This window comes from Rhipicephalus microplus, chromosome 9 (assembly GCF_043290135.1).
Source record: "Rhipicephalus microplus isolate Deutch F79 chromosome 9, USDA_Rmic, whole genome shotgun sequence".
In the NCBI taxonomy this organism is placed as follows: domain Eukaryota; kingdom Metazoa; phylum Arthropoda; class Arachnida; order Ixodida; family Ixodidae; genus Rhipicephalus; species Rhipicephalus microplus.
In genome coordinates, this window is record NC_134708.1 from 42,437,843 (window position 1) to 42,463,607 (window position 25,765).

The following is a 25,765-nucleotide window of genomic DNA, read 5'->3' on the forward strand; positions in this document are numbered from 1 at the left end:
CCTTGTTACCTTTATAGACACCCTTCAAAAGATTAGTGACGACGTGTTCCACGCCTAGTGTGTCCAGTATTCCCCACAATTCCTCTTGAACCACGCTATCGTACGCTCCCTTGATATCCAAAAATGCTAGCCACATAATAGTCTCGGTCGCGAGCGCCACCGCGCGGCACTTGCTCAAAACTGAAGGCAGGCCAACTCCGCTGGGAGCGCGAGCCATTCCCCAGGCATTGTTTAGAGTAGGCGTTGTCCTTGTTTTGAAGCGGTTTCTACGAACGACGTGTGGTTTGTAGCATCGAGTTTCTTGTGGTTTGTAGTGCTTTCGCGTACGAAGCAAGTATCCTCGCAACGACAGACTAGCATGGCAGAGCCTGAGCAGTCATTTTCACAGACGGAACTGAAGTGGCCTTTCAGACAGAGAGTGTTGTTCAAGACTTCTATGCTCGATAAGCGTCGAGTGCCTGTGGACGCGATGAAAAGTGATTGTCGGACTCTTTTGCAGGTCGCCCAAGGGTGAGTTACGTCGATGAACTTTTTGTGAAGTGAAAGTGCGCGCTTTTAACTTGAACGGCACGCAGGACGTTCCCCAACTCGCCAGTGCAAGTGGAGCGTTGCTGAATGGGCATTTGTTCGGCGACAGTGCTTTCGGAGCCCACTTCAATGTATTTCTGGTAGTCTAGTGGAGCTCCATAGTTATAGAACAACCTAAGAATAAATACGAGCCCCGTACTGAGAACTGCGCCGCACATGTCATTCTTCGGCGCAAGAGCATCGTGCGAGTCGGTTTTCGTTCCTACCGCAACTACCTTTCGCTGCTAATGTCAGAGACCCGCATATTGTAGATACTCCCATTCATAAAATGTTATGTTGAGTACAGAAAGTCAATTTATTTGCAGTCACCACTATCACCACGCAGTTGACACCAGTTGTGTTAACTTAGCGAGAAAGTCACTAAATTTTGTGCATTTGTAGTCGTGCTAGCGACAATTCTACCTATTTGGAGTAAGATCTTAGCGACTTTTTTTTTTTGTTACTTCTTGAGGTGAATTTGAGGTAGAGTGTTCTAAAACGGACAGCAAATTACAAAACTGTGAGAACAGCGGAATGCTCGGAACGAGCTTCAATAAATGTGGCCAAAGCATACAGGATCAAGCTGTCAGTGGCGCTCATCGGTTCACCATGGCATAGCGAGAAGGTAACAGCGCAGTCTGACTAGCCTTAGAATATTGATTGAATAAAAAATAATCTCTTCACGTGCTTTATCAAGTCCAAAAGTGAGAACCCGGGAAAAAAAATTATCATCATAACTGTTTTGCGATTTTTGACCGAAATTGGCGACTTTTTAAAAGCCTTCTAGCGACTTAGCAAACAAAAAAAAAAAGTCAATACCACTGCTGACACAGCTATTAGTGGCCCTTGCGCTCCGGGTGGCTTCAACAATCATTCGCATAGTTTTGTCGCTGTTCCCATACACAGCAACGACCTCTTTTAACAAAGCTTCGCATCCACAATTGCTACAATTCACAACATGACCATCCCGATATTGGCCCATCTTCTGTTTGCGTTCTATTAGCCTGTCACTCACTCATATTCCCAACTATGTCTGTGCTGGCGCTATCACGCCTTTTGATGTGCACGACCAACTGGCCCAAAGAGCCACGTTGTCGCGATGCAGTCGTCAAGTTGCTTGTTAGGTTGACTAATCCTTTTTCACTGTTTCTTCTTTGTCTAGGAGAGTGCTCGCTGCAAATCCAGAAGCTGACAGCGAGACCAAACAGTGTCTCATCGACACATCAGAGCAGTAAGAGGCTCCTTTACTTCCTTGATTTTGAGCTGTTGATATGACTAACACAAAAGCGCACTACCTGCTGAGTAGAAACATGTAAAATGAGATGCTTTTATATATATCGTGATTGGTACCCTAGAAAGCTGAGCCTAAGATGTGTACACCTGTGATTGTACATTTAGAAGCTCTAGTCTCGTATATATAGGCCACGCTGACATCGTAATGCCTGCTATATTGGAGTAATGGCAAGTGAAAAAGGTCCGACACAAAGGCACACATTTTGCGAAACGGAAAAGAATGCAGCACGTATAATCTGATGAGATATACCCAGTGTCGAAGAGCAAAACAACTGTCGTTTCACAAGAAGCTGTGCTGACACCGTGGGCATGGTTAGAAATGTCTGTGGCATCACAGGAAGCGACTTCATGGTTCATTCAGACGACAGACCTAATCCGGATTTGGAGGGGAGAACGGCTTGTCACGAGACCTACCATCAGTGATTCTCCTCATCAGCTGGTTTTTCTTCCCATCCAGTCATTTTGCCTTCACGATTTCACCAAAACAAGTTACAGTCCTCGACAAGTTTCACGTTTGTTTTGTCTGCCTCGATGTTGATGAATACTCTCAATCTGGTCTGTTGTCAGTGAACACAGGCATGCGCAGAAGCTGCAGTTGCTAGTAATACAGCTCTCCTAAAACAATTTTCATCGTATCTATGCACCTGCTGGGGGATCATTCATAGATTAGCCGTTGGCATTTAAGACAAGTCTGGTTCAGTCCGTCGTCTGAATGCACTATTACAAATGAATGGTTTATATGTTGTTTTCTCAGCTCATTGGCTTTACCACTCATCACTTTTTAAAAGCCTGTTTTGTTCTTGTCTGAAATTCTGTCTGTCTGAAAACCCATAATTCCTATGCTCGCTGAATGATCACAGCACCAGAGTTCCCTCTAGTTAATTTTAGCAAGCTTCATGGCGCCGGCTACTGTTCTGTCCAGACAAGATGGCAGCTGAGTGAAACATTTGTATGTTACTGCTATGGTCGACCTACTCACAAGTAGACTTTTTTTTACATGCCTAACAAAGTTACGTTGTTTTTCATAGAAAACGAATGCATAAGGTAGTTAAGAAATAACTATTTTGTTTATTTGCCATAGCTTTCTCATGTCGCCATGAGCTTGTGTGATGCTGCACGGACGTCTTCCAGTCTCTCACAGACGTTGACAGTCGGCACTCGGTCCTGTGTTTTCACTGCCATTTTTTTTTTTCCCTCTGTCGCCACAATGCCATCTAGGCGTTTTTAATTATCCAGGCAACTTGTGCTTGGCAATAGCATTTTTTGTCAATGCTTGTTTACCGTTTGCTGATACCATACTGTCGTGGTTGGCGCATAGCTTTTTTTGATCTGCAAGACCTATATTAGCCACATCGATCACTTTACACATTGCTGCATTACTGCATCACACTGCTGTATACAATGGGTGTTAGGTGGCTAAAGATTTTTAATATGCTGCTACTTGCCAACCACGACATTATGGTATTTACAACCTTACTGCACCATAAACTGATGCTGCTAAAACACTCTACCATTTTCTAAGATAACAGTGGACTGTCTACGATGTTGACCAGAATTCAAACAAACCATAAGTAGAGAGCTGATCATAGTAGATGGGGTTGCAGCTTGCTGGCAGCAAAGCAGTTGACACCGTCTAGTGTGTAATAATTGAGCATGCAGTGCTCACACATAGATGAGCAATTTCTTCAAGCAAACTGCATCAAACCAGCAGAGCTGTACTGCTGTGCTTACAAATTTTAAATCAGTTAAAATGTAATCGCTTGCCTTCAACGTGTTTCCTGACATAAAACTGCCATGGAATAGTTTTCGATTGGACAGGATGTCGAGTCTTCTTCAGCACACCTACGTTTTCAAAACTTGACTGTATGAAATATGTGTTGAAGAATTGAAAGCAGTGATCGAAACTTTGCAAAATGAAATTGCATTCAGTCAAAGCTTCTCTCTATGTGACGATTGCTGCTCAGTTGTTCTTGAGCACCATGGAAACTGTGCTGCCGGTTTCTATGTCATGTGCCTGATCATTTCAAGCCCTTCCAATTTAACTTCACAGGATCCTTTCATGCTTGGACAAGGGTCTTCAGCTCCGGGTTCTTGACCCTCACAAACTGCCTGCTGTCGTGGTGAGTTGCTGTGTAGTGGTGCACGCAGTGTCCACATATTTACGTCCAAAGCACCCCTGTACTTACTATTTTTTTCAACATTTCAAGTAAATGTGCACACTGAGTTTGGAATAATATGAAAATCAACAGTGCCAAGCGCAGCTATGCTCTCTGTCGTGGGCACACCACAAAGTAAAAAGTGGGATCTTCAGCTCCTCTGCGGGCCTTTGGTGGCCTAGTGCTGGTCGCTACGTCACCTGTCACCAGAAAAAACCTTTTGAGGTTCGCAGGGTACCAATAGCAGAGTGACAGAGGAGGAAAGCTATTCAGACTTTGAGCACCTATCTGCACGTGCCAGGCTTGTGTACCGAGCTTGCACCTTGAGCATGCACTTCCCATCTCTTCTCTTCTTCAACAGCCGGGCCACAGGCACCAGCTGAGGATCTGGTTTTAAGGTGCTAAGGCACTGGCTTTGCGGTCAGTGCCTCAGCACTGTAGCCCTTTTTGCGCTGCAGCCCTTTTTGTCTGCCTCCAGACTCCAGATGCATGCGCTTCCAGATTAGCCTCCTCACAATGCGAGGAGAGACACTCAGCTAGGAGGAAAGACAAGCCAACAAAGAGGAAAGAGTGAAACGAACGGAGAGCACATTTCGATCATCAGACGCGCTATTCGGCGAATATGGGGCTCTTCAGAAATTCTAACGGATACATGTTTGTCAGGACTTATGCACAACCGCAACATTGCATCTAAATTTCGAACTCTGGGTGGTTCAGGGTCTCCTTAAGACCTCACACTTTCAGAGATTACTCTTGTTGGCTTAGGGGCTCAGGTACTGCGCAGCTAAGCCCAAAAATGCGGGCTTGGTTCTTTCTATGTGGCAGTGTCCACATTTCAGTGAGGGTAAAATGCTTAATTAAACACCCATGACTCAGCTTTAGGTGTACGTTAAAGAGCCGTAGATGGTCGTAATCAGATCGCACAGCTACAGTGTACATTACAATTGCATCGTGCTTCTGGTGTGTGGACCTAAAGGTGTTAAATTAGCATGGTATGGTATGGGAAAACTCTATTTGGGTCCATCGGGACGTGAGCTAGTATGTAGCGGGCTTCTCCCACATCGGAACAGATAGGTCTAACCTCTCTGCCACGTCGTGGGTGCGTTGGACTGCCCATAGCTACGTCCTTAAATCCGTACATGATGGCGCGGCATCCCACTTGGATGATAAAGCATCTTCAACCCATAACGCAGGGCACTGCCAGAGCATGTTATCTAAGCTGGCAAAGTCAGAGCAGAGCATGCTTGTGCTTCCAAAAAAATTAAAAATGCAGAAATGCTAGCCTTAAAAGTAAAATATGTTTAGTTAAGGCTGTAGTTCTCTTTTTGGTGATGTGTGGATGTGAATTGGGGACCTTGTGGGAAAAAAAAAAAAGAGGACTTTTTTACTTTTTTCCGACTCTGGTGCTGTCACAGTGGTGTGGACTTCGTAAACTGCCAAACACATCACTGTGCCATGCAACTAAAGTTTCACTATTGAAGTTTCACGTGCCTTCTTAACCTGTAAACATTTGTGAAGGTAGACACTGGGCTTTGCTACATACGGTACGTTAAGCACTGCCTGCGGCACTGAGCAGTGGCCTACCCTGTGAAATGCCTCTAAACGTGGTGGCTGCATATTGCCACATGGTCACGACAGTAAAAAAGGCGGTAATTTAGCTGTTAAGGGTGACACGTACTGTTCCATGTGCAAACTCGTGCCCGGGAAACGAAAAGTACAAGCAGATAAATAGCCACTGACAGTGGTTACCACAGTCGTCAGCCGTATCTAATTAATGGGCTGAGAGGCACATTAGCATTTATACACGTAGCGTCGAAGAATTCAGCGTTATTGTGGGTGGCCACATCAATTCGAGAATGTACTCTACTGTTCGTGTTCCTCATCTTACCAGAAAAGTCTGAAATAATCAAGAAGATTCTCGGACATTCTGGCTCTGCCACCACGAGTCAGTGGTTACATGTGTTATTGATCGGTTACATAACAACGGGAAAAGTTCTCATGGGGGCACTGTGGTGCTTTCAAGTGTAGTCATGTGCAAGCACAAAGTGGGGAGACCTCCCCACTTAATCCCAACTGTGGCGCAGTTGGCACTGTTATTTTGTCTTCAGCTCCCTTTCCTGCTTTTAAAAAAGACGACATAGCTGCCGTGACTTTTTGAACCACGTTAGCACTTCGCATGTACAGTCGCACTGACTTTTGCTAGTATTGACCCTCGGCCCAGTACTACTGCAATTTTTATATTCTTTATGACTGGCCGCAAGGTCGGCTGCAAAACACTGTTTGGATTCACCAAATTTCTTTCAACCTGACAACAAAACATTGTGAACCATCATCATTGTCGGTCTGGCTACATCTACTGCAGGGCAAAGGCCTCTCCCACGTTTCTGCACTTAACTCAGTCCTGTGCCTGTTGTGGCCATGTTATCCCCGAATACTTCATCTCATCTGCCTATCTAAATTTACGCCTCCCTTTAGTGCCCTTGCCTTCTCTTGGAAGTTAGTCAGTTACTCCTAATTGCCAACAGTTACCTTGCCTTCTCCCTACCCACCCAGCTCAAGGTCGTTTCTTTTTATTTCAACTGAGATGTGTGTGTATTAACACGCGCTTGTTCCCTGGCTTTTTCGTCCCTGAAGGTTACGCCTGTCATTTTGTCTTCCAAGGCTTGCTGTGTCAGCCTCAATTTAAGTTTAGCTTTTTTTGTTAGCCTCAAGTTTCTGCCTCATGTAAGGCTCGAGCATGATTGTTCTGCTTTGGATAAAGGGTCAACTCCACATTGTTGCATTCCGAATCACGTTGCGGTTGTGATCATCCAAAAGTGCCACCAGTGTCTATGCAATTGCACTGGTGAAAATATGCTTCGTAATAAAAAAATTTGGGGCAAGGTAGTGATGCGAGATGAACCACAGTGTAACTACCGAGATGAGGGGCGATCAAAACAAAGACATACAAGTCACTGTGATAAGGGCACGCAGCACCTCGCATGTCCTTCTTATCGTCTTCATTTCAGTAGTTCGCGCTGGGGTTCACTACCGCGTGGACGTATCTGTGGGTCCTCGCTGCAATTTTGTGCTTCTCCTCCCCTCAAGAGATACAGAGTTAACCCGCTTCCAAAACTTGTCGCTTCCTGCACTTATAAGTCCTCTCATCCTTGTGCTATGAACATAGTCAAAAGCTCTCCAGTGGCTTGGGCTGGCTTCTGGCATCGCTACTGTGGCACTGTGAGCCCTTATTATTGGTAGTTCGCCGGTGTGCAAGGGTCGTCTTGGCAGCATTTTGTCACTCGGCAGTGAGCGGTTCTCTCTGTCATGAGGCTTAAAACTAGCTCGGTACTCAGGTCCCGCTCCCAGCCTGTAGCGTAGGTAATCATGACGATGGCAGGTTTAACTAATAAGCCGAAACAGGCCAATTAAAATCATACATTTTTTGTTGCGTTCAAGGGGTGACGAACCATCTCGTGCACTTGGTGAAATAACGCACACGGCAAAAAGCAGGCGCAGCTCCAGATGAAGCCTTGGAAAAAATTCTTTTTGTGACTTTGTCTGGTATCTTCATTGATTGAAATTGCTGCACACATGCTCATTAAGACCAGTGGTAGTTTTTCCCTTGTCTGGGTGCACTGCCTGGAACAGGTGACATGATTTACCTATAAGGTAGAGCATTGCGAACAAGTCTCCCATGTGTGTAGCCGAAACGTCATTTTACGAATATATTTTCACTTTGGTCATTGCCACACAGTTTTTTTCTGCACTTGGGGAGTCAGTTGATGAAGTTGTTAGCTCACGGTTCTGGATGGGTGATCTCGACACGCCTGATGAGGGAGCATCTCTTCATCCGGTGTGTGCTTTCAGAACCATCTTTCATATCCATCTGGGATAGAACAGTATCCCTCTAGTAGACGCTAGTATTCCTTCTCGCAGGCCGAGAGATCAGGGGGAAGCATGTGGTACCAAGGGGGAAGTTGGGTGAACAGGACAGGTCGCTCCCTCTCATTGTGGCTCACTTGGCTCCCGCTGCCAGTTCGCGATCCCGCCATCCTTAACCCTTCAAATAGACACTAGAGAGGAAACCTCTTTTTTTTTTTTACTATTAAATCGCTGTTTCACAATACCTAGATTACCATGCTTGGCAGGAGAAGATGCTTGCAAAGCCTAAAAATGTATAAAACGAAAATGCAGGTGGCGACGGCCTATTGAGCGTCCCACATCAATTGTCATGATACCATAGATTTGGATGGTATTCACAAAGGCCCGTGTAGGTCCTAATCAGCACAAATGATGTAGACTGTCCTCTGAGGGGGCAAGATTTACTGCACTAAGCTTCAGGAGATTTTGTGAAGCCAAATGTCTCCGAAATTTGAAAAGTATCCTTTTAAGTCTGGGATGTCACGCATGGATATTTCGGCACAGTATTTTAAAATAAACCTTTCACCTTAGTTTTGTCCTCTATTAATTAACCTATAATTATGAAATAATGTCATTAGAGCTTTCAGAGTACAGTTTATCAATCTAAACTTGTTCGTTGTTTTACTTGAGTGTCCCTTATGGGAATGCTAGGCAAAGTGGCTATAAGGCACTTTGCATACAGTTGTCTGCACCACGTCTTTTTGCTAGTTCTGTCGACTGGTCACTAGAAGAGAGCTAGTGGCATTGCCCAACTTTAAATGTGTCTTCATTTAACTGTGATTTGCTAGCTATAATAACTCTGCTGAAGGCACAGCTATGTACAAGTCATTAAACCTACTCCTTTCCCCAACCAATGCCTAAAAAGTATGATGTTTCTTCACTTGAAATGAACGTACCCGAAAACCAATTTTCACTATATTTCTAGTCTAACGTTTCATTTTATTTTTACAAAAACAGAACTTCAATGTCTTTTGGATAAACAGATGGCTAATCTCAATTTAATTAAAATTATTTGCTTTAAAACACCTACATCAACATGTTAGGATTTACTTTTCTTTTTGCTATATAACATTGAGTGCCTTGAAATAAAGTTGTGTAAGTTCAACACATGTCTGTAAATGCATTAAATATACTCGCGGTTCTTTGTAAGTTACCCATGAAAAAACTAAGATAAGCTAATAAATGCACATTCTTCCCTCGATGTTGTAAGTGTCTGGTGCTTTGTTGTTTATCGTTTTTCTGGCTGTCTTGCAGGAAAATAACAGACCAATGTTGAAGCGACTCAAAGAAAAGAATGAACAACTTGAGAAGACCATCAAAAAGGCAAAGGCGTAAGTACTTGTTTGTTGTGCGCTCTATGGTCTCGGGCAGCCTGCTACGCAGTTGTGGCACTCTAAATTTGACACCTGTCTTGTTTGTCACTGGCAAGGACAACCTCTTTCCTCAATGTATCATATGTCCATTTGTTTTCCGCACTGGTGTGTGTGCTGTTTGCCATAGTTTTTTTTTTAGTTTGGCCACCTGCTGTTTTCTAAGTATTTACCAGTCAATTTCCTGGTTCGCTTCCTCCATTTTGTATCGACATTCTTCATGTACAAGTAGCTGAAAACCTTCCTAGCCCAACGCTCCTCCCCCATTTCTCTCAATCGCTTCTCACTCATCCGGTGTGCTGATCACCAGGATATTTTGTGTAGGGTTGGGGCAGATTGTGAAGATTTCGTCATTGCTAACCCCTGCTTCTTGGCGTATCGCTTCGTCAATGCTGGCTCTGCACGTGTGTCTAACGCTCAGCCTATCCCTTGGTCTGACGATTATCTTGATGTCATCTGCAGGTAGCCTTGGCATCTCGCTTGCTTTTAAAATCTTGCTCACGATGCTCTTCCCACCTCTGCGCTCGGGCTACTTGAGCGGGCGCCTTTCTGTGCTGTCTCTTGGCCAATGCTCACTTTTTCTGGTTGCCCTAAAATTGGTGTCATACAATTGAACCTCATTATAACAAAGCTGCATCTTACATGAAAATAAGTTTGTTATAACTGAAAATTCGTTATAAATGTATATTCCAAACACTACATCTATTCCAAAACTGTTCTTTCACTTATTTTATTATAACTGACATTTCGTTAAGTCCAGGTTCGTTACATCGAAATTTGGGTGTATAAATTGCGTTGCATGTGATCTGTCCGACATTCAAACGCGTTCAAACGTGGCACCTGGGGTGCCACGTTTGAACCTGGGGTTTATTGTACTCGACTGCTGACCTAAAGGTCGCGGGCTGAAATTCTGGCTGCAGTGGGTCAATTTAGATTCAGGCAAATTTGCATGAGGCTCATGTACAATCTCAGCGAAAAAAGATTAGCACAAGTGACCGCTGGCTGGAGTTGTAAAATTGCGACACAGGGCACCGCTTCTCACGAGCATGTGGACAGTGAGAGTGCCAAGCACATTCTATTTTCCTAAGCAGCGTTGGCCAGCGGAGCGATGAAAATGTGCCCATACGAAAACATATATCTTAAAGAAATGCTTGCTCATTTGCAGATGTGATTTCTTCTTTAGTATTTTTTTGCCACAGTTGTGAGCAGTCGTATCTTTATCACAGTTGCCCTAAAAAGCTGCTTGTTGCAGTTATTTCTGCCGGCTACCCACATTTAGAAAAACGGAATGTGCTTTGCGCTCTCGATATTGCCAAGCTTGGGAGCAACTGCACCTTGTGTTGTACGTCCCGTCTCCCCGGCAACTGGTTACTTGTGCCAGTATTTCTTCGTTGAGACTTTACTTTTATTTAGGTGCATTTTAAAATACCTCATGTAGTCAAAATTCAAGAAGCCTCCCACTATGGCATTTGTCATTATTATTGTGGTTCTGGGATTTTGAGCCCCAACTGTCAATAATATTATGCTTGCTGTTAGACAGCCTTTTCTGGTTATCCTGAAATAGGTGTAATACAAGTTGCATTGCCTGTATTATGTCACAATAATAAGGAGAACTAACTGCAGACAGTGATGTCAAGAAACATATTGGGGATGTTATTCGAAATAATTGTAATGTAAATGTGCAGAAGGAGAAGTGGACAAAGAGATGACTTGCCACCCGCAGGTACCCAACCTGCGACCTTTGAATAGCACATCTGATACTCTACCTCTGAGATAACCTGCCGCCGGTCCATACCAGCGGCAGGCTATCCCAGTGGTAGAGTATCAGATGCGTTACTCAAAGGTTGCAGGTTGGAGTCCCTGCCGGCGGCATGTTATTTAAGTGGCAGTTATTTCTGGTGTACTGCATGAGCGTCCGCGGGGGTGCAAAAGGGGCACTTTCCCCCTTCAAGCCTCGCCAGAACTTGTCCCCCCATTAGCTATACTACCAGCTTCCTACTCCTCCCAAAGCCAAGGTGCAACATGGGTTTGCACCCCCTTTAAAAAGCCTTGCCGACACCTCTGCCGTAGTGTGAAGGTTTCTAGCGAGTAGCATGGTGAAGGCATTATAATCTATGCTTTTCAAAACAAACATTTTCTCCTTATCAGACTTCGAAATGGTTGCTCTGGCTTTCTTGCACAGGTCGAGAATGTTTTCCTTGTAACTTGTGGAAGATTCGTTGGCCTGCTGAGCTCATTAGCTTAGACGCGGTTCCACTTGCAGCTTGTAAACGGCAGGGCTACCGAAAAAGTTGACAATGGTCGTCTTGAAATCAAACAATATCTCAAAATCTGATGCGGGGTTGTTGTACCACAGGCCTCCCACATCGACGAGCTAGAAAACCAGGTAGCTCGATTTTTTGACCTTGTGCCACTTGTTGGTTATGCATATACATGGTCACAAATCAAGCGCCACCTCTCCGCATCGCCACCGTCTGCGTCAGTTAGAGCCGTTGTGTTGCGCAGACGAAGGACACCAGGAGGTGTACTTTGTGCTGAAGGCGGCACTTGCTGGGCCGCATCTTGAAGCGTAGTAGATGGCAGTGTACGGGATCGAGGTTCCCTGGGCATCAAAGGGGAATCGAAGCTGTTTTGAGAGCACGGCGCTGCACAGAAGTTGCAAAGCTATTTATTGAACGCTGGCATAAGAGTCGACCATTATTGGTCAAATCACGGACTATGTGCACACTACAGGAATAACAAAACAAATTAAACTTTCTTTCCGGTGCTGGCGTTTGAAAACGGTACCTGCGGTCCGGAAGCTAGTGCCTTAGAACACAGGGCGACACTCCCATGCTTACCCAATGGGGACGTAAATGAAGCATGTTGATGCATTCTATCAACAGTGCAAAACAAAGTGTGACTAGTTTGCACAAAGCTTAGCGTAGTTAAGCTGGTTGGTCCTCAGCTTGTCATGGTGCAATCGCAATGCTGTTGGTGATTGGATCCAGCGGAAGAATCGGCAGCCAAGAGATGGCGCCAGGTGGATCCAGAATATGCACAAAGCGTGCAGTTGTTGATGTGTTGAAATTGCTGTTGCTAAGCCACGGTGTAAAAAACTGTGGCGGTTGCTATGACAGTGGCTTCATAGTGGTTGCTATATTTAGTTGCTATATTTAGCACGAGTGGTTGCTGTAGCTATGGCGCAGCAGGGGTTCTTTTTGACAGATGTCCTACCGCAAGCTTTAAGAGTGAATTCGCTACCCAGGGACTGAGGAAGATAACTTCCTTGGTCCCGGGGTATCTGGCTGGGAACCGTTGTTTAAAGGCTACGGACCATTACAACCGTATGTCCACGTGTCCAAATTCATCTTGGCACAATAAGGGTGAGTTACTTTCACGAAGCCCTGAGAAGTGGCGCCATGTGTCTACTCATTATCGCAAAACGAGCGAAAAAAAACGACTGAGTACTGAACGAGCACTCGGATGCATACGGCACAAGCGCTCGGCTGCATCCTCGTGATAAGTGAAAGCTTTTTTCTTAGTTGTAGCAGAGTCCTTCAATGCTTTCTGGTCACGAAACTCCGCGCAAAGGTTGATATAGGGAGAAAATCTCCCGCTAGTGGCGCCACCAATTGTAAGGGGGCCACAAGTCGCCGCCAGTGCTGGGATTAAATGCGCACTATTGCCGACGTTTCCACGTTATTATGTGCGTGCTGTTCTTCCTGTTACCTTTTATTAAACGTCACTGAACGCAGCAATGCCACTAGATCAGTATAAACGTGATTCAGTGTCGACGACGAATGAAAGCTGTTTACTTAAGAACGCCTGCGTAGTTTGCCTGAGAGGGGCGGACCGACCTTATAAATAGCAGCGCGTTTAAAGTGTTTTAACATCGCGCAATAACGCATTGTGTCAAGAATATAACTAATAGCCCAATTATATGCGCACTTACGATGCCTCGAAGCAGTACGTCGTTGCTCGCCAGTGTTTAAAGACGATGCTAATTGCTCCCGATGCGAGCAGCTACTGCTGGATCTGCTCGACAACGTGCTCGCGCCTGGTCAAAGGGCGATTCTGTTTATGCGGTAGTAAAGCTTTCTATTCTGGCAGTGCCGCAAATACGGGGAGGAAGGTGAACGGAATAAAACACGACTAGGTAAGACAGGGGCAATCGCATTGATTTATATACGACTCGTCTCTCGCGCGCTGCTATCCAAGTAATCGAATGAAAGGAATGGTCGAGCTAGATGTTACAATCTAGACCTTTCAATTGAGTCTGCACCCAAATACGCAGTTGTTCTGGGCACACGTTTGTGAGCGCCGATCGCTTTCTTGACGCGGGTACTTTCGATGTCTTGGTTATAGCAGCTCAGCGCTTTTGCGACCGCTCGCTTCGGTATTAAGGGTGCCTCTTAAAATAGCACGAGTTTCACGTGCCTAACATCTGAGTGATCCCTTTTTTACACGCAATTTAGTCGAGACACCCGTCTCTTGACGTTTCCTTATGTTTACTACTTAGAGCAGCATTAATTACCGGCCGACAACCCACGATTTCTTCGGGAAGGGAAGTACAGCAGCCTAATCTGGAAGTTCCTTTCGATGCCAGTGCTAGCTGCTCGGCGACCTTTGCCACACTACCTAGGTACCATACCACACTTTTTTATGCTTGGGGGAGGGGGGGGGGGGGTTACGATTTAAAGCAAGCCATAAATCGGAAATTTGGTACTAATGATACGCTGCTTAGTATTTACGCGTGTACCTATGAATGGAAGCTTCCAATCAGGTGCATTTAATGAGGAGCAAGTTTGAAAGCATGTTTTGTTTACACAAAATACACAGAGAACAACGCCTTGGAGAAGAGAAGCACTAGAAACTATTATGACTGTATTCAGTAATGTTACACTCTCAGTGCCTTGTGAGGGGAGGGGGGTGGGAACCAGTCAAGTTTTCTTTTTTCTGTCCTACGTCACCTGGATCCTGGGGCATCAAGGAATGGCGGGAAACGAAGCAACGCACGCTGCAGCCCGAGAACATACACAACCATTATGCTTAACACTACGGCTTGCGCCCCCCACTTGCTTGGCATGAACCACGCATGGTTGCCCGCGAGGCTTTGTTTTTTTCGCGCGTGAAGAAATGTAATCTACATTTCTCCCGAAGTTCGGTGCTACTGGGGAAACAGAAGAGCAACGCCTTTTCCTTGTTCCTTCTGTATCCGGTGCTGCAGCCCATCACACAGCACGTCTTAGGCATTGCTCCTTCGGATTTTCATGCCGTCGACCTTGAACGCGGAGAACAGGCCCTTGAAGTTCTCGTGACGCTGATGCAGAAACTTTGTTAGAAGGAATACCGCGAACTGCCTTTACACAACGCCTTCGAGCTGCCGTCGCTGCCAATGCTTTCCACCGGGCAATGGCCGGGCGCAACGGAGCGGTGGCCCCCCTATCCCAGCTTGCGCCACGTAGCGGTCGCTCTTGGCAGCATATCAAGCTCTCCCATAGAGTGACGGAGAAGTTTTGTGACCAGAACGGTATTAAAGGACTCTGGTTGTAGTGTGAACGGCATCGTCTATAGTGCATTGCATTAACTGTGACAACCTTGTAGATCCTATTGAAAGTCATTCGATCCGATATCTTTGTTGCACTCAATCTTTGAGACTTCGAAAGATGAGTAGCAGTAAATGGATACCATTACATAAAATAAAGAAAGAATAGCAGTTCATCAAGCACACCAATACCAAGCTTTGCTAGCCATTACTTTCCCGATTGGGGAAAAGCTCCTCACATGTTTTTTGGGGGCAGCATTGAGTCATCTGAAGTCAACGTAAAACCTTCAGGAGCCGTCTTTCGTTTTCACCAAGATGACTGGTACTGCCCACGGCCTACAGGACTCATCGATAACACCCTTTTTCAGCACATCCTGAACCTGTTCGACGATAACTTTGCGCTCCAACAATGACACTGAGTAAGGTTTTCGCTGGATACTGCGGCGGCTGCGTTTCCGATGGAGGCGGAAACGTTGTAGGCCCGTGTGCTCAGATTTGGGCACACGTTAAAGAACCCCAGGTGGTCAAAATTTCCAGAGCCCTCCACTACGGCGTCTCTCATAATCATATGGTGGTTTTGGGACGTTAAAACCCCACATATGGTTTTCGCTGGATAAGATGAGCAGTGCTTGTATCGATTCCGTGCCAAGCATGAGAACACAGTTGAGATATTGTCTTCTCCTCTTGACCAAAGTCAAACACAGAAGCACGTTGTCCTAACCAATGGAGTAATGTATGCCGCTCGTGTGACTGTAAAAACTTGCTAATCATGCTTAGAATCCTCGACTAGTTGGAGCTACTGCGCTCCTAAGCAACTGACGATTTGTCCCCTGCGTCATTGTTGATGGCATACATAAAGTTTTTTGCATCATCGTTGAGCAGGCCAAGCTTCATTTCTCGACAAAGTACAACCGGCATTGGAGAACAGTTAAGTGACCACAGCAAGGTTGCTCCCTTGTCGACCTATACAACACAAGGCACTAATATGCCTTTCTTAGCACACTCAGCTGTGGCAGGTTCAACGACAGCATCAAAGGCGAATGCGGCAGGGATGGAAGCTAATACCGCAACTGACCTGATTGACCACGGTGGCACTGTCGGTCCATCGTAAATAATCAAAGTGCCATCCTTGACCTGTAGCTCATCAACAAGAGCAGGAACACTTTCACCGCTGACAGAAAATTTACTGATTCTGTACTTGACAAAAGCGCAAGAATCTTGGAGAAAGTCCATGTCGAGAATGACATCATGGGTGCAATGCTTCAGTACCAAAAACTCTTGGGAGCACTTCCCCGGCCAACATGACGTTAACAGCACAAATTCTCAGAGGATGAGGTATTTCACCACCAACGCCACGAAATCTTGCTGATTCGCCCCAAGAAAGCAAGACTTTGTGAGCAAGGTGATTTTTGAAGAAAAGGCTCATGACTGACACTGTCGCACCTGTGTCGACTAAAGCACTAGCACGCTAAACATCTATCAATACATAGTTCTTGTTCTTGAATAACGTAACTGATGGAGGCATCTGAGGCTAATCCTTTTGTGCGACCTCGCTTCCATTGGTCGGGCCGGCTAGTTTCCCAGTGGTGGCAGTGGTGACAGCCATCATCCCGGCAATACAAGGGGAGGCGTCAAGCTACGGTCAGAAGCGGGAGAGCTGTTACATCAATTCTCTTGTCGTAAGGTGCTCCCAGAATAGCCGCGCCAAGGATCGTTGTTGCGACCGTTGCCAGCTCAAGGAGGCGCTGATGTCAAATCATATTGGAATTTCTCTTACTGCCAATGACAAAAATGAGCTGTATGTTCGCTGATACCACAACGGTAACACACGGGAGACTGGCGGTACGCACTGTACTGCTGGAACGCATTTCTCCGACGTGTTGGCACAAATGCATAGTCATTCGGATGCTGATAGGTGGTGACCAGCTTTCGGAGATAACTGAAGCGGTGTTTGTACCTTGACTCTTGGTGGTAGGGATTGCATTTTGGCCTCGAAGGTGTGCCAGCCCGACCGGTAGTTGTAGTCATCGACGCTTGCAGCAGCAATGCACACGTGATTAGGGAAGTGGCGTTGGCATAGCTTCGTACGAGCATGTTGAGGGGAAATAGGGCTAACGTGTCGGGTGAGCTTTTCACGAACTATTGCGCAGATGGTCGACGCGAGATCAAATAATGTATATTCGTCAACACTTGCAACAATTGTCACATTCGGCAGGCAGCCGAACTCTGGAGTAATGCGTCGCATCTTCAGGGTCTCGAATGTGCGGCAGTAGCGAATGACGTCGGCTACTCTGGTAAGGCTCTCCTGCCAGTGGGGAAGTGGTATACATCCTCTGCAATTACTTTTAATAGGTGGTCAACGTTGTCCTCCTCTGACATGGCAAGGTCGATGGTCTTGCAGAGCTCCAATATAGCCTCAATGTATGTCATATATGTCTTCCCGGGGATTTGGGCTCTTTGCAGCAGCGTTTGTTCCGCTTGCTTTCTCTTCACTATGGAGTCCCCGAAACACTCCCTTATTTCGCTTGTGTGGTTTTCACACTACACAAGCGCCGTGTTCGTCAAGGAAAGGACTACCGTATTTACTCGATTCTACCGCGCCCTCGATTGTAACGCGCACCCACTTTTCTAGCTGGCCCGCACGATCACACCACTCGAAAAAACGACTCCTTTCGGGAGCGTCTTCCATTTAAATATGAGGTACGGGCGAAGCTTGTGCCCATCTGACGTGTAACAGAGCATTGCCGTCACTGTTGTTTTACCGTGGACCGATGTCTGCACGCGAACTTGCTTCGCCCCCTTCTTCTCGACGGTTGTGGGGCCAGGCATGTCGAAGTAAAGAGGCGTCTGATCGGCATTCCCGATTTGCCCAAGCAGGTAGCCGTTGTTGCGCCGCAAGTTTAGGACGAACCTCTGAAAACTGTGAAGCTTTTCATCGTACTCCTCCGCAGAACTTTTTTTCGCATATGCATGTTCCCCTTTGGAGGGAAAAGCCTTTCCTCTTCATAAAGTAGTTAGCCAGCACCTGCTCGCTTTAAACTGGCTCCGCATGAGACCTTTTTCTAAGACTAATTGCATAGCCCGCACTTGGAGCAGTTCTGTCGTCACGGGCCGCTGTGCCGCTCGCTGCCCAAGCACATACTCGCCGAGCAGCTCATTAATTTGCGGAAACCGACCCTGCTGTGGTCCACTGAAGCCTTTGCGTGAAGCTTTGCTGTCGACAATCTTCTGCTTTTGTTTCCGCCGGTCCCGCACGCACGTTTCGGGAACTCCGAACGACCGCGATGCGGCCCGATTTCCGTCTGTTTCTGCACACGCGATGACTTTTCTTTTAAAGGCGGCATCGAGGTGCACTTGAGTTTTTGGAGTCAGCCCTTCCACGCCGTCGATGCTAATGCACTACTAGATGACGAACTCCTCAGCACACGTACGAAGTGTCGCACATGGGAAACGCATAGGCAGAAATGGCCGACGCGCCATGCTGACGCACGTAGGGGGCGGCCATTTTGGATTTGCCGATGGCAATAGATTGACCGTACTTTTTTTGTTCGTACTCGATTCTAACGCGCATGCGATTTATGAACTCGCTTAACCGGAAAAAAGGTGCGCATTAGATTCGAGTAATTACGGTACGTTTGACAGCTGGCTCACCTCGTCCCATTGATAGTATTCGCTCACCTGTTTACAGTGTTTGAGCCAGTCATCGACATCCTTGCCAGATTTGCCACCGGACGTGCTAGGCTCTATCAGGTGCTGACTCTGCTAGGGAGCAGCTATGGCTGAAGTGGGTACTGACAGTGCTGCTGGGATTGATACACGGTCTGCAGCTGTGGGAATCTTGGTACCGTTTTCGCCGAGAGACATCTCAGCCGGTAGTGGTAGTGGTGGCAGTCCAGTGAGGCGATGACTTCATCATAGATCGGGCATTTGCAGAACTGTGGTGCTTGGTCAGTCACCCAGCATCTCCACCAAAAACTATTACGTTTGAATTAAGGTTGAATGTGTTTATTTACGGGATGAGAAACGGCTAGGTCAGGCATTGGCAAGCAAAGATGGAGTTCACATGCCGCACCAGGCAACTTGGTCTTCCTCTTCGTCTTGCCCCTCTCGTACCACAATCTGGCTCATACCATAGCAATATTATCACTTGCGGGGGGCCTGAAATGTCAGTAAATATGCTTTTGCTTTGGTAGGCATCTGTTCTAAGTTTTCACCAATTGACCAAGCATAATTTCACCAGCTCTTTAACTTTATTCAGTGTCCCTGTGCTTGAAATTCCTCACGCGGTAACCAGCCTCCTCGAAAACTCAGGTGGCAGAGCAACTGCCTGCTCCGGCATGGAATTCTTCCTGGCTTCGAATCCCAGAACTTCAACTGGGAAACATTCTTTTGATAAATCTGTATAGACTTTGTTTCTAGTTTCACGCTAACAATAGCTAGATGACTGTTACTTATTTGGTCTTGGTGACTGCACCAGTGTTTTGATTGTACAATGTTCTTGCCGTTTTCTCTTTATCTTTACGGGCAGGCTTCGAGATGAACTCATGCGGCAGGGCAGGCATGAAAACGGGGACGTGTCTACGGAGAAAATTTCAAGCGATGGCCCTGGCGCATCAGGACCACCTGACAAAGTTTAACTAGCATCCTTCACATTATCTTCCGCATCAACTTAGTTTTTTTAAACATTCATCGGCGTCATGATGCGTGTTTTTCCAGGTCATCGAAAAGTGACTCATGGTGTTCGAACTAAGTGGTCGTATTCGGTTCAGACAGTCATAACCATTCATGCTGCTCTGGTTTTATTTTCTTTTTGTTATTTAAAGTGTATACTAGTACAAGTTGCTGCTTAGTTGTTGGGACATGGAGGTTTGCAAACAGTTGTCTCTGGCCACAAGTAGAATACAATTTATACTGTCAGAAATAAAAATATACCACTTAAACATTGAACAATTTTACATCCGGTATTGTGCTGCCAACTGCAGATAACATGAAATTGTGTTTACACCATAGTTTTGATCATTCTGTTGTTAATACCAAAAAGAGAGAATATAAGATACAAATGAGCAGATTCTTTGTGTGCATGGAACTCTTTCCAGAATTGGAAGTGTTGCTACCTAGTTGGTAAATTATGTCTGCCTGAGTAACATAGTCCTCTACACAATTATGTCTGTCCTAGTAACGTAGTCTTCTGCATTACTGAAGCACTTGCGTTTTTCAACTTGCCTGCTGAGGATTTGTAAATTTACTTCAGCATCTTCTTTTTATCTTGTTGCAGCCATGTTACTTGTGGAACACATTTGTCAACTATTTTTTATTTTTGAAAAATATTCATCTCCACAAACATCAATCATTTGACTCGAAAACAAGATCCAAGACTACAGTTGAATTTAACTATTAATGTTTTTCAAGTTCAGATGCTTCTATTGTTTTTTGCCATCATCAATATATACTACACTACTATTGATTTTATCTTGCCTGTGCTGTACTATGTTACTGCATTTTTGTACTTGTATAAGTGCTTTGCACATAAACAATGAAAGCTGGAGCCACTACTCTGTAAAGCTGGGATGGCCAGTGAAGCTTACAAATGCACTCCTGTCTTAGCTCTCATTGGCGTTCTCCGCAAGTGCACCACTGCTTAGGCATTCTCGCTATGAGTGCTTGACCCATACTTGCCACGCGCGACCGCACCAACATAGCGCCTAGACACGACTGATTCAATGAAAAACCCACAAAAGGCATGCCTTTTGCACATAAATTTTAAAGCTAAGATATGTGGAACGGTGCAAGCTGTGACCTCTCCTTCTCACACTCTCTCAGCAATCAGGTGATGACAGAGCATTGCATAGGAACAGTTGCGCCATTACAGCTATAGCCTCTCCCCCTTACACTCTCAGCAATCACGTGATTGCCTTAGGTGGCATAAAAACTTTATATTTATATATGTGAGGGAAAGAATTGTGTGCTTGAGGCCTCGTTTTTCTACGTTTTGACACAGTCATAATGAGATCTGATAGACAATAATGCCAAGAAAAGTAGGGGGGAAGCTGTTGAACCGAATAGTAATGCAAAACGTTAAAAAAGAAAAGTGGGTGAAAAGATAACTTGCCGTGGGCAGGAACTGAACCTGCGACGTTCTAATTCCGCAGGTTCGAAGGTCGCTGGTTTGTTCCTGCCCAGGGCAAGTTATCTTTTCACAGACTTTTCTTTCTTTACATTTTGAATTACAATATAGTCCAATAAATTCCCCTATACTTGGTGTTATTGTCTGTTAGATCTCATTATATATATATATATATATTGAAGAAGTTTTTCCAATGGGCCAAACGTACATGGGAAGAAAGGAGACACAACTTAGTGGTTGTCTTAATTTTATTTCCATCGGTTTCAACCGGTTGAAACTGTTGTAAATGAAGTTAAAACAATTGCCAAGTTGTGTCTCTTCTCTTCCTATATATGTATATGTATATATAGTCAAGTAGATCCTCCATGAGCAGTCACAACGTGGTTTATTTCGACGTTTCAGCCAGAGTCTGGCCTTCTTCAGGATTGAGGGTACAGTTTGTTGGTGCTCAGCTTTATATAATCTTAAATTAGAGGAAAAAAGAAACAGGAGAAAAAAAAAGTGAGAATGTAAGGTTGACTCCCCCGGGCGCCCCCAAGAAAAAAAAAAAAAAAGGTGAGAATATGAGGTGGACTTTCCCTGGCGCCCCCTTTCACTCTTTCTTCTCCTTCCCCCTCCCGCTTTTCTTCTTTTCACCTTTAGGATGTCTGCAGTGTGCATATCCTTCCTTTCACTAATGTATTGTTACCGACCAGATGGCACCGCATGGCTCTGGCGGTTCGGTCTGGGGGAAAAGAGCTTTTTTAAGAAGTTTAAGCCTTTAACTACTCAGCGCCTCTTCGACATCTCGTTGTTGAAAAGAGGGCACTGCGTATTGCCACAGAGGCTGGCAAGCGGGTGCAATCTCAATTGTTGCCCGCTTCTGGATTACGCATGCAGAAGGGGCCTCTCGATTGTGCACAGGGTTGCTGTTGGGCATGTCATGCTTGGCACAATGGATTGGATAGTAAGGTAAAAACAGAAACAGGCGACAGGTGTACTTAGCAAGAGTAGTTACACTTAGAAATAATTTGAGTTGTCCAGTGCCATTCGCAGCTGCAGTGGCGTGAACTCGGTTATTATTTTCATTATTGATGCTATTGTTTTCTAATGCTTTAATTGCTGCAAGTGTACCCAGATTCTCATTTATCGAGGGTGTTGAATCGGTGGATAAGGTATGACTCTCGTTGTTCACGTTCTTGGTTAGATTTAAATCCCTTCTCTAAGAGTGTTATTGATAGTTTGTCGAATGCATGGTCGGGAAGATTGAGATGTTTTGATAGAGGTAGACTTGGGGCTCGTTTCGCATGGGCTCTGTGATTATTGAAACGAATTTTAAATGGTGTTTCTATTTGTTTGATGTACTGCATACTGTACACGTTTCATTCGAGTAGGTATACCACGTTAGAGGAATAGCATGTTAGGTTTTCTCGTATGGTAATCGAAAAATTTAATTGTGTGCTTGTTGCTTTGTGTGTTTCTCGCATCGCTTTACATACAAGACATTGTGACTTTAACCAAGGTCGGCATGAATTATTAGGGGGTGAGGTATTATTTTGAGAGTGGACAAGTGTGTCTTTGAGGCTGCGTGGTCGTCAGTAAACGATGCCAGGAGTGGATGGGAATGCACGTTTCAGACGTTCACTATGTTCCAGAATGTTGTAATGACGTTTAAGGATTTTGTTTACATTGGGGAAGTTTGTGCTGTAAGTTAAGCAAAGATTTGTTCGTTGCGGGTCTTCTTGCGCTGGTCCCTTCATAATTAAGTCATCACGCTTCAGTTTTCTCGCTTTTTGAACGGTGTCATCAATTACATATGGGGGGTAATTTTGTTTATCGAGCATAAGTTTTAGCCTCTGTGAGCCCGTGTCAAAATCAGCGTATCTTGAGCAGATTCGCTTAAACCGGTGAGCCTGGCTGTTTGGAATACTGTTTTTACAGTGGCACAGGTGATCGCTTTGGTAATGGAGGTATTGTTGTCGATCCGTTGGTTTGCGATATCGCGTTGTAGAAAGCTTGTATTCTTCTATCGTAATGGTAACATCAAGAAAATTTACGGTTGCTTGCGAGTAGGTTTGTGTGAAGTGCATGTTCAAATGTACGGCGTTGTAAGTGTCGATAAAGCTGAGAAGTTCATCCTCGCTGTGGATTCAAATACGAAAAATGTCTTATATGCATCTTCTGTATAACAGTGGTTTCAAGGAACTTTGTTCAAGAAATTCTAATTCTAGCTTTCCCATAAATATGTTGGCATAATTGGGTGCCATTTTGGTGCCCATAGCGGTCCCGCTGATTTGTCGAAAATACTCTTGGTTAAATTCGAATAAATTTAACCGAGGACCATTCTCGTCAAAGTTGTGATGGCAGAGAAATATGGGGTGTTAGATTGTCTATAGTCTGTGTGCATGTTTTGTAATGCAGCTATGCCGTTATCGTGAGGAATGTTTGTATACAATGAAGAGACGTCAAAAGTAACCAGGTACTAGTTTTTCGGCACACGCAGACCTGCAATGTCTCGAAGAAAATGTGTCGCGTCTTTTATGTACGACGCGAGGGTGCATGAAATGTCGCTTATTAGTTTGTCCACGTACCCTGATATGTGTTCAGTTATTGTACCAATGCCTGATAGTAGTTTATGAATTTTTGGCAGGATGTAGAAACGACCTGGATGAGGGTATGCTGCTCACATTAGTTTGTGGTCAGTGTTGGTTATCTTTTCTGCATACAACAGCTTCTTTAGTTCTTTTGATACGATACGTTTGTATTCGTCTGTGGGATCACCTGGGAGGCGTTCGTGAAATTTTGAGTCGTCTAGCTGGCAGTATGCTTCTTTCAAGTAGTTGGTTGTATTAAGGACTACAATTGCTCGTCCTTTCTCAGCCGGTTTTATTATGCCTGTCCTAGATGCCAGATTCCTCATGCTCATTTTTTCAGATTTTGTCAAGTTTTCTTGTTTTCCTTTCTGTCTGTGGTATTCGTGTACTATATCTTTCCGTACTTCGGTGATATAAAGGTCAGGCACTTGTCTCGATTACTGTTCGGTGTCCAATCATTTGTTTTACCACGGTGAATTGTTTCGTGGGTAGAAGGCCTGTTCAAGAAATATTCGCGCAACCTGAAGCTTCTAGCGAAGTTGTCGAGGTCTCGGAGCAAGTGCAATTGATCGAAAAATTTTGTGGTTGTGCAGAAGCTTAGTTTTTTAGATAACAGTTTTTCTTCATCAGGTGACAAACTCGTGTCCGATAGGTTTACAATCACAGTGTCACAGGGTGTGTTCATAAATGGGTGCTCGTTTGTACCGTTAGTGGTTTTCTGGGTGGGGGTGTTGTAGTGATAAGGAACTATCTCAGGAAACGCGGGGTTGGGCACATGGTCTCTTTTGAGTTTATGAATTTTTGTGGTCATGATGGCTTGGTATTTATTCTGTTCAAATTCTGTTAACCGGGTGATTTTTTCGTTCGATAAAGTGTTGTGGCGGAGAATGGTTTGGTTATAGCGACCAGTTTTTTTATCTGCTTATCACTGTGATTGAGAGTGATTTCTGTTAATTTAAGAGACCTGCTTATCACTGTGATTGAGAGTGATTTCTGTTAATTTAAGAGATGCCTCAAGGAGGACATTTTTTCATGTTATTTGGTCGTGTTCATTTAGGTTTGTAGCGACTGGTGTGAGGAAGAGTGTCATACCCTTGGGGGCTATTCTAGCACAAACGTACACTTGCAATGTGGATTTATGCATTTCGTGTCTAATTCGTTTGTCAGCAATTTTTCATACTTTAAGGAAGGTAGCATTGCAACTGGGAAGCGATGAGCTGGACTTACATTTGAAAGGTCAATCTTCTTTTGAGTGCGGGGATGGCACCGATGAAGTCCCCAGATTGTAGTTATGTCTGGCAGGCCTTCCTCGTTGTAGGAACGATTATGGCATTGGGCTTTCGGCGAACGTGTTGGTAGGGAGTTCCGGTCCCGGGGTCCTCAATAGAGGGACGCAGCCTTGTAGTTCGGCAGGCTTTCTTTTGAGGAGTGGTGTAGTGGTGCTGTCACGTAGTGCTTTTGGTCTCGACATCCGCAATGAAGGGACGCCTGTTGGCTGTCCCGCAGACTTCCCCCCTAGTAGTGGTGCGCTGTTGATTATGGTGAGGGGGTGCTTGTGGCTCGCGGGATTCACAGTTTCGCTGATCGTTGGGAACTCGTCTGTGATGTTGGGTGGGTGCGGGGCTCCTGGAGTATGTTGATATGCAGAGTTCTTGTCGTGGGTGTCTTGTTGTGATGGACGGATATTGACGGGAGCTACTGGTTGAGTTGACTACCCCATGGTAGCTTCGAGGTCTCCGCGACCGAGTGCACTCTTGAGAGAACCGGCAATCAACGCGACACCCATAAAACTTGGATGAAGCCCATCCGCAGGAAGAAAGCGTCTTGGTGGCAACTGCTCGTATCGATAGTTGATGCATGACACTTTGCTGGGTCTTTGGCAGTAGGCCTTGACTGTCTCGTTGAATTGACGAGCGTCCTGGTTCAAGTGGTGCACGGATTGTTTGTTCGACCTTTCCAGGTGTTGGTTGAGATAACAGGGCAGCACACATGAAACAACGAGCCTTTCGTGTTCCTAGCATGTCCGAAGCATGTTGTTTACTAGGCGATGAAGGCGGCATAGCGATACCTCTAGTCCTTACGACGCCAGCTCGCTCGTACCAACGTAAAAAACGAGCGTGGTTACAGATCATGGTATGCCAGCCAGCTCTTTCTCGATGTCGAATGTGGAGGCTCCGCGGATGGAAATGATCGCAGGTGTCGCCTTCTCATGGGGGTTGAAATGCCAGTGCAAATACCTTGTTTGCAAGTTT

General features: G+C 45.3%; 1 protein-coding gene across 1 annotated transcript; it reads left to right on the forward strand.

The window, feature by feature from the left end:
* The first annotated feature begins 219 nt into the window (after nucleotides 1–219).
* LOC119163754 (uncharacterized) lies at nucleotides 220–19,756 on the forward strand. Its single transcript, XM_037415821.2, has 5 exons — nucleotides 220–510; nucleotides 1,730–1,798; nucleotides 3,911–3,980; nucleotides 9,174–9,250; nucleotides 19,345–19,756. The coding sequence occupies exons 1-5, from the start codon at nucleotides 359–361 to the stop codon at nucleotides 19,451–19,453; spliced, it is 477 nt and encodes a 158-aa protein (XP_037271718.1). The 5' UTR covers nucleotides 220–358; the 3' UTR covers nucleotides 19,454–19,756.
* Nucleotides 19,757–25,765: the final 6,009 nt, after the last annotated feature.